At 43.5% G+C, this 9,387-nt stretch overlaps 1 protein-coding gene across 22 annotated transcripts in view; it reads right to left on the reverse strand.

Annotated features, from left to right (window-relative positions):
• Nucleotides 1-4,726: 4,726 nt before the first annotated feature.
• tle3a (TLE family member 3, transcriptional corepressor a) overlaps nt 4,727-9,387 on the reverse strand; it is a 77,169-nt gene continuing 72,508 nt past the window's right edge. For all 22 annotated transcript variants that reach the window (XM_072565307.1, XM_072565315.1, XM_072565310.1 and 19 more), the window contains 2 exons: nt 8,513-8,589; nt 4,727-7,332 (listed from right to left, as the gene is read on the reverse strand). In XM_072565307.1, the coding sequence (XP_072421408.1) occupies nt 7,225-7,332; nt 8,513-8,589 (185 nt within the window). In that variant the 3' untranslated portion in view covers nt 4,727-7,224. The remainder of the gene's footprint in view (nt 7,333-8,512; nt 8,590-9,387) is intronic.

The following is a 9,387-nucleotide window of genomic DNA, read 5'->3' on the forward strand; positions in this document are numbered from 1 at the left end:
ACACCCAGTTCAATGGGGCAGACAGTATTATAATAAAAGCTGACATCCGCTGACAAGAAAATGCCAGGTCCTCCCACTGAACCTCACAACAATGTAGCAAATAAGTCAAATACATATTCCACTAATTGTTCTACAGTTTATGATCTCTGTAAAGACTGATAAACATTTTAAAACGTTAAGTTGAACTTCAAGTTAATAGCTAAAAGGATGTCACATTTCCAATTTTTACAATACCAAATGACTAACAAAAAAATCTATTGATTAAACATTATTTTATCTGCAAGCAATGTATATTTTAAACTACAGAAACCATTGTCATTTTATACTTATTACATATTCCATGCCAGATAGAATTACAATTCTTTTAGAAAGATTCCCACAGTTGATTCTCTTCAGTTTCCTTGTCTATGTTTGGCTGAGCAGTAATGTTGAGAAACGGTCGTAAGGTTTTCCTTACTTTTCGGAGATCTTCATAAATCCATCACCAGCAAAGCCTCAGACAGTCATACTTCATATTCCCAGTCACTCCAGGACTAGGAGAAATGTGTCGCTTCAATTGAAGGCATCACCTTTTTGCAGCCAGCTGTGGTGACTCACCAAGGCAAGGCACATTTTCTCTCAGCTGTCCACGTAAAATGTCCATTTTGAGATATTCATGGATTTGTAGGGAAGCCTGTAACCTGATCTCAAAATGCCTTCATCAGCCCTCCCTTTTCCCCATGACAACATAAAACATTTTGCAAGAAGTTTCAACCATAGGAGCTTTGTACCAAATGCTTGCCGATGTGGTTGGGAGAAGTACACTAGCACATTTTTCAACAGCAGGAGGATGTAGTGGAAATACCACTGATGCAAGTTTCTTGAGCAGGTCTTTAAGCAATTCATCCAAGATCAGCAAAAATCAGGCTGCTGGATCAAATCTTTCTTTATCCCATTGGACTCATTGCTTCACATTCAAACACAAATAGCAGATGGATTTTGTGCATTCAATAGACTTCGCAGCCATTTGAATCTTGCTGCAACCTGTATTTCAATTTGAAAATTCCTTGGCACTACATCACAAGAGTAAAAGGTATCTTTCTCCAATATTTAGTTATATTCCTCAATCAATGTGTGTTTTTAAAAAAAGCAATAATAAATGCCACACTGCTGCTTGTGTGATCTTCCTGAAGCCAAATCAACTGCACCTCAGTTAGCACTGAAGTGTTTTTGGCGCAATGAAGGGTTTGGGGATATTGAGTTTCCCATAATATAAATGGGGGTTCTTTATTTTGAGTGAGGCAAACTTGATAACGTTAAATGAATGCAGGAAGTAAGTGACAATACAAAATGTTAATGCAGCAGCTGTTGGAACCTGTAATTCCCACCTGCAGGACTTTATACCAATGCCAGGTGTAGGATACATGGCGGGATCAGCTGGGAGTCCTGTGTAGATGGTTTTAAAAACATTTGTGTCTGAAGAATTTTCTGAACACCCGCTCTCCGCTATTCAAAATTGTCTTCCCCACCAGGTTCTGTCATGTTCAATACATCACCAGGAAAGCCTCTAGGATAATACATATGTCCTCGTTTGGAAAATATTTAAAATGTGCCAGAATCTTGCTGTTTCAGGCTTATTAAAGATATTACATTCAGATTGCGTGACAGTCAAACAGCGAATAAACTGCTGTTACCTCCATCGACCCTTTGAGAGATGTTGGAAAAAAGCAGGAAAATTTGAGGGTAAGATTCAATGCGATTCATTAAAAACAAAATTGTAAAGTTATTATATTAAAAGAAAATCTAACTATTAAGACTGAGGTAGACCCTTGGGTTAATTGGAGAGTTTGACAAGAAGGGATCTCAGTGGGTATAATGGATACAATCAATGAACTCTCTCAATGGTTAATCCAGTGCAGATCACTCTGCAGCTGACACTGTGATCTAACACAGAAGACCCAATGCATCAGGGACAAGAAACGGCATCTAGTCTATTAGTTCAGGAAAGTTAGTGAAAACTGCATAGTCAACACAATTACACAGCGTCCACAAAACTAACTTTAAACTGGTTGGGAGAGTCACCTCCATGTTTAAAACAAGATGACATGCAATATTGTGGGCAATTTGCCTAAAGCAGGTCAGTCTGAATTGCCCATTCACTACAAACCTCCTTTTGCAACTCACATTTATAAAATGCCCCTGGGGTAACATCCATGCAAACAAAACCAGGCAAATGTCAAAAAGGAGGCTTTATCACAGGTGACCAAAAGCCTGGGCAGAAGTAAGTTATAAAGATGGATTTTAAAAGGTAGATGAGGAAGAAGGGTTAAAGGAACATTCCACAGTTGCGAGTTGAATTGAATAGTTAGGTGCTTACTTTTGCTCAGCACAGACTGGACAGCTCAAAAGGGCCTTTTTCTCCAGTGTTGTAGAACCTCTACGGGTGGACTGGTGGCACAGACACCAAGTGGGCAAAGCAATGGGAACAAGCAGCCTCTCACCCAGAGTATTGCACAGTACTTCAACAAGGAGAATTCTACCCACTGCTCTGACGGCAAACAGTTGAATGGGTCATTCTCACATTGCTGTCTGGGAGCTCTTGCTGTGTGCAAACTGCTAGCAGGATCTATTTCTGATGGAGGGCTCTTGCCTGAAACATCGATTCTCCAGCTCCTCAGACGCTGCCTGACCTGCTGCGCTTTTCCAGCGCCACACTCTTGACTCTGATCTCCAGCATCTGCAGTCCTCACTTTCTGCTGGCAGGATCGGTGGTGTTACTCACGATAAAGTACAATGGGTCATCCTGAGGTTGTAATATAGACGCTGTATTAGGGAAGCTTGCAAACAATAGTTGTCTTATTGGCAAATAGATGCTAAATTATGGACACGGTGAAGCACAGACCTTTTGCTTGCAATCTTTGTGCAATTCACTGCAGGCTACCGAAAACAGCAAGCATTGATGTGTGAGAAAACCAGGAGAAAGCATGTTAATCCAGACAGATTGGTTCTCATTTTCTCCAGCTTCACAGCAACCATCCAATCACTAACTGACTTTGCATTTTATTACATCTTGGAAGAAACAATCTGCTCATATATAAAACAGTGTTGCCCAGCCATACAGCATTTCATTACAGCTCACTTTGTGCATGGTTTCACTGTGTAGGTAAAAACAAAATACCACTGATATGCTGGAAAAGCTAAATTAAAACAGAAATTGCCAGCTAATCTGGCACCAGCTGTGGAGGGAGAAACTGGTAACTTTTCCGGTTAAATATGTGCAATAACTCACTACAAATCATTAGAGGCATTGATCTGAATAGTGCTGACTTCAAGTGACCATTATAGGTTTTTCTGCATTGTCTAAAGGAAGCATCATTGGGCAATGCCACAGAATCCTGGCCATCTCCTGTACCTTCATTCAGCACATACGGTATGTGCTGTTGTAATATCCAGTCGAGTCCACTGCCATTTCCCCAGAGCCACTTGGACTACAGGTCACTCTGCTATAACACACATTTCATTAACGCAAATTCACTAACACGATTGACAAGTTGGAGGTCACTGTTTAAAGTGCAAACGGTTGAAGCGTGTATTGGTTATAAGGGGATTCCAGCCACATTAGTTTAAATGGTGCTGTTATTACGCGATTCTCTTTAACATGGGATTACATGAGAACGGAATTACTGCATTACAACAAAGCAGCCCGTAAATAGATCATGACTTCCATCACCTACATTAGGTGGCAATCTTCAGGTCATTGTCACACACACAGGTGAAATTTGTGCCTCACATCACCCCCTTGTAACACTTCCCCAAAACATTAAACCAGTTGGTTTTTGAGCCTAACACCATCTCATTGGAATGCTTTTCTTTGGGTATGCAACTTAAGACTCGACACTCCCCTGCACCACCCCTGTTCCCACCCAATCCCCTCTTCACCCCCCAGTAACTCCCTGCCCTGCTCCCAGCCAGTTTTCCCATCACTCCAACTCCATGCCCACCCACAACCTCACTCCACCTCACTATGCCACCCACTCAGTCCCTCACTCCCTCCGGCCTAAAAAATCAAGTTCCCATCCTATCAACGTCAACGCCACCCACACCAAAAAACAGAGCTCTCACCCAGTCTCTGCGCTCCCCACCCCCACAAAAAGGTCCACTGTTAGGGGAAGACTGAGGTAAAATTTCCAAGAATGCAGAGAGTTAGTAACCCCTGGTGAGAAACCCTGACCAACACCAACCCTGTCCCATTGATCATGGAACTTCTGCAGAGTGGGATCGGACATGTGCAGTTGGTGGTGGGGGACAGGCAGGGGAAGTGACAAAAGAGAAATGGGGGATGGAGGTGTGTTGGGGAGGGGGGGGGGGGGGGGAGGGGGCGGAGGAGATTGAGGACGAGAAGGGGAAGGAGGAGAGGGTGGGAAAGGAGGTGGGACGGGAGGGGGAAGAGAAAAAAAAAAAGGGAAGAGTGGGAAGTCGGAGTTGGTGGAGAAAGGGGTGGAGGTGGTGGCTGGGTAAGGATTAGGAGGGTGAGAGTGGGCATTAGAGATGTGGGTGGAGGAAGTGAGTGGGGGCATCAAACCTGCCCAGTTCAAAATGACTAGCCAGTCTTTGGTCTCAACGTACAATCCATCCACATGCTCAAAACAGAAAAAGTCCAACAGGAAAGAAACACCTTGATTTCAATTCTACAAAACATCTCTGGAACCTTTACCAGATTTCCAGTCAGATATAGATAGGGCTTTTTTAAAAAAAACTTTTATTGAAGTATTAACAACTGTACATCATCTTCTGAAATCACAAAGTTAAGTTGCTACATATCCCGGTGTTGAAGATTTTGACTTAAACACTTCACCGACTTATCAAGTGGTTTCTGGATGACTCAGCGCCAGCATTTACACATTTATGTACATTTTTGCTCAGTTTTGTGTTTACTTAAAAAAAACAAAAATTTTGACAAGCATTAGAAAAAAATTAAACCCAAAATAAGTCCTGCCAATTAGATTACCTTTGGGCTGGGATTAGGTGGGAGAGAGTTAGTGAACATTTACATAAATTGCTCATTACATCAAAAAAAAGAGGGAAATAAGTGAATCAGCAAAACATTAGCTCACCGAAACTAGAAACACAATCAAACTAACTGACTTCTCGAGTAATGTTGGTGACTAGAACCCTGGTTATAGGATGCAGATGGAGAAGGGACTGAACTACTTTACATAATGCTCCGAAAGATTGAATTCTAATAGCAACTGTCACTGAACAGCACGCACCAAACCCCAGTCTCGTTGCTGCAGCATGGATCATTGATAGTGACCTCACAGCAACTTACACTGAAGGAGACAGGATTGGACAGGGATTAAAAATAATGCAAAAAAATGATAAGTCAAGGAGAATCACAAAAGGTCCCTCTCCTACCGCGGGCAGTGACAAAGCTACAGGAAGGGTACAGACTTCAACTTGTGACGGATGCAGGTATCAGGTGTTCGATATTGGTACCACACCGAGCTCTCTCCACAGCTTCCTCCCCCCACCTAACATTCAAACCACAGATACACACCACATACCTATCAACCCCTCTCCCCCTGCAATATACTCACCATTGACGACAGACAGAGACAGACAGAGACAGACAGACTGCACCATATACCTATCACAGGCACTCCACAGACTCCCTCCACCCATACAGCCACCACAGGCACCAGCCCCTCCATATACCTACCACCATCGCCTCCATACACACCACCACCACTTGCACCACATACCCATCACACACCACACTGCAGTGTTATACATCCCCCACACGTGAACCTACCCTTCTTATACACCCAGACACACATATCCCCTCCCCACATATTCCCCATACACGGAGAGGGGCCCACATCCCCATACAGAGCTCAGCACCCTTCCTCCAGACCTATATGCCCCTTCCCAGAAACTTCAGTCTGAGCTGATCCTCGCTGCTCTGTGAAGCAGTATTCACTGGGACAAATCAAAATGAATACCAGTATGCCATCATTGCTTTGAAAGTGAGGAATGGAAACAGCACACATACATGTTAGTTTGGAGACACTATCCAGATCAGATTCTTGCTGTTCAAAAATTAAAATTAAAAATAACCAAGACACTTTAATATGGCAATACTGTGCCACAGGTGACCTGGGAATTAAACATATCCAAAACCAGACTATAACAGAACCTAGGCTGTTTGCATCAGATTGTGCAAAGCGGGGAAAGGGTTAAAACCTGTTGGCCGACATTTACAAAATCCACATCAGAAAAGTCCACAGTCTTCATCAGTAAGATCCAAAGAATTTCTGTTTGCATTCAAGAGGCAAACTTAAGAAGAGAAAGGAAAAAAAAGTCACTCGAATCCGTTCCACTGATTCCCTGAGCTGTGTCACCAACATTGCATTTTCCAGATTGGTCTCTTCAGCCCCTCTGCGTCAGAGCAGGAGAGGAGAGGGCAAGGAGAATAGGAGCTGCTCAACATCGCTGCACTTGAACCAAAAGTAGATGCTCGATGTTTTGATTGACCATGGGAGGAAATTGCAACTTTAATAAAGTTTTGCCTTTTTCTCTCTCCCCATCTTCCCCAATGCCACTCATCCATTCTTTTCCAAACCAACAAATTCACTTCCGATTCCAGTGGCAAAAAAAAAGATTCAAACCTCTCAGCTTGGATGAGGAACTGGTGCCACACTCACATTGGACTGAGAGAACGTAGTCAGAAGGTCACTGGACGCATCTAGGGTCAGGCGTAAAAGTTCACCCGCTGTCATATATTTACAGTACACTGTGTAATACATCCAGAATAATGAAGCACTGCTTCACTGAGGTTCAAAAGCTCTCGCTCTCTGTCTCTCGCACACACACACACACACACTCTATCAGCAGGACTATCCTGCTTTCTGTGCTCAATAGATTTACCGCTGCAGGTTAAACGAAGAAAAGGAAAGTCTTCAACACCAACCTCGGAGAAATTATAAAACTCAAAATATCTCTGATTCCATCAGGCCACCACAAGCGTTTGTTCAGAGGCAGACTTTGTAATGCTTCCAGTCGCCAGTCCTGCATTTCCCAGACAGACCAGTCTGGAAACTAGTAAACAACTAGTTAACCAGGCCTCATTAGCTTGACGACAATGCCAAATACGTCCCTGTTCATTTTTTTAAAAGCTGTGTTTTGAACCAGAGTGACTCGGTCCCCGAACTCCACAGTTTAAAGTGCCGTTCAGTCCCACCACCATCAGTAGATGACTTCGTAAACTGTTGCTTTCTTGTCACCTGACCCTGTGACAATGTACTTGTCATCAGCGGAGATGTCACAACTTAGTACAGACGATGATTCCTTTGACTAGAGGGACAAGAAAACAGTTTTAGCACAAATGGAAGCATGCAAGAAATCAAATGACATTTCTCTTTCAAACCTTCTCAGCCAAGGTTGTAGCAGTAAGCAGCATGCGTATATCCCCACCCTTCCCACACAGCCCTTTTGGTGAGGCCAGCAAGAATGAGCCCACAAGCAGTCAATAACCTACAAGGGATTAGCAGAGCTCATTGCTGCTTTCTGCCAATGTTGGTCAACTAAACACTCTCCTAGGTGGATCAGATGTTTCTGGAAAGATCATCTACACATTCATAAATCCTCTCTGAGGGAAACAAAGGGCTACTCAACTGCAGAGGGCATCTCAGAGCAAACACAGCTCCCTGCCCTCCATCCAAAACAAAAAAGGGCAAGTGATTGAGAAGATGGACTGTGACCATCACCAGCCCCAGGATTTTAACTGTACCCTTCATTTACAGTTTAAAATGGGCTGACTGGCCTTCCACAATGCCGTAATCCCTCCTATAACCCTAGATATGGCCTGGCGCTTCCACAATTGTACGCTGGCTGACAGCTGGAGCTTCCAAAAGGGAATTTAATTCTTTGTACAGGAAGAATTAAAACCAGTGAGCGGAGGTCAGAAATCATCCATTCGGATGATAAAGAACTAGCTCTCCTTCCTGTGGGATGGTGGGTAGGTTGTGCCAGGCAGCCAATGACAGGAGGGAGGAGATGGGTCATATGGTGACACATTGAAAGATATCCACAAACAGAGGAACCCCCTTAAGCTACTGAACAGCTCCAGGTCAATGAGAGAGGAGCTCATTAATCACACACCCTGACATTTTTCTTTTGGATGGTAGAGGTGGAGGTAACTCATGAGCATCCAAAGAAGAATTGATCCCTTGTAGGATCTGCTAAACTGCTTCAAGTCAAAACATGTGGCGCTGGAAAAGCACAGCTGGTCAGGCAGCATCCAAGGAGCAGGACAGTCGACATTTCGGGCATGAGCTCTTCATCAATATCCCTGAGCAGCTGTGCTTTTCCAGCGCCACACGTTTTGACTCTGATCTCCAGCAACCCCGGTTCTCACTTTCTTCCTGCTTTTCTTTTTTTTTGAGAAAAAGAAACAAAAGAAGAATGACAGAAGACTCATCTCTCTTCAAGAACTAAGAGAATGAAGTACACATCAGAAATTCTTTACACTTACTTGGAATATACTGGCACCATATGGTGTCCTCCAAGCATTCAGCAGGTTATCCTTACCAGTGCTGACAAACCACTTTCCTGTAAATAAACAAGTACGATTTACATAAAGCAACGGTAAGTTTTTAAGAATTTTAGATTAGATTAGATTAGATTAGATTACTTACAGTGTGGAAACAGGCCCTTCGGCCCAACAAGTCCACACCGCCCCGCCGAAGCGTAACCCACCCATACCCCTACATCTACATCTACCCCTTACCTAACACTAGGGGCAATTTAGCATGGCCAATTCACCTGACCTGCACATCTTTGGACTGTGGGAGGAAACCGGAGCACCCGGAGGAAACCCACGCAGACACGGGGAGAACGTGCAAACTCCACACAGTCAGTCGCCTGAGGCGGGAATTGAACCTATTATATTTATAATGATATTACGCGTGCCATGTAAATAATCAAACCAGTTTGTACCCATCAGGATGTGCTCAACAGGCATTTGGGGGGGGGGGGGGAAAAAGAGGCCAGGTGGTGAGTTAGAAGGGTTTGATGGGGGCAGATATTAAAGGGATGGTGCTTCCATTTAATGGGGAAATATATCTTGACTAGAAACCTCCAATATAAAAAAGGTCAGCACCAATAGGAGCAGACCATTCAGCCCATCAGTCTCCTCTGCCATTTAATACACCATGGCCCATCTTCAACTCCATTTTCTACATCCTTTGAATTGTTGGGGGCCCAATAATCTGTCCATTTCAGCCCGAAATCTATTCAATGAAAGCACTTCCAGAACTCGGTGGTAGAGAATTCTAAAAAGATTCACAATTCTTTTCCTGAGGAAATGTCTCCATATTTCATCTCGAGGCACTATTAGCGTTAGACAAG

This window comes from Chiloscyllium punctatum, chromosome 48 (genome assembly GCF_047496795.1).
Source record: "Chiloscyllium punctatum isolate Juve2018m chromosome 48, sChiPun1.3, whole genome shotgun sequence".
NCBI classification, from domain to species: domain Eukaryota; kingdom Metazoa; phylum Chordata; class Chondrichthyes; order Orectolobiformes; family Hemiscylliidae; genus Chiloscyllium; species Chiloscyllium punctatum.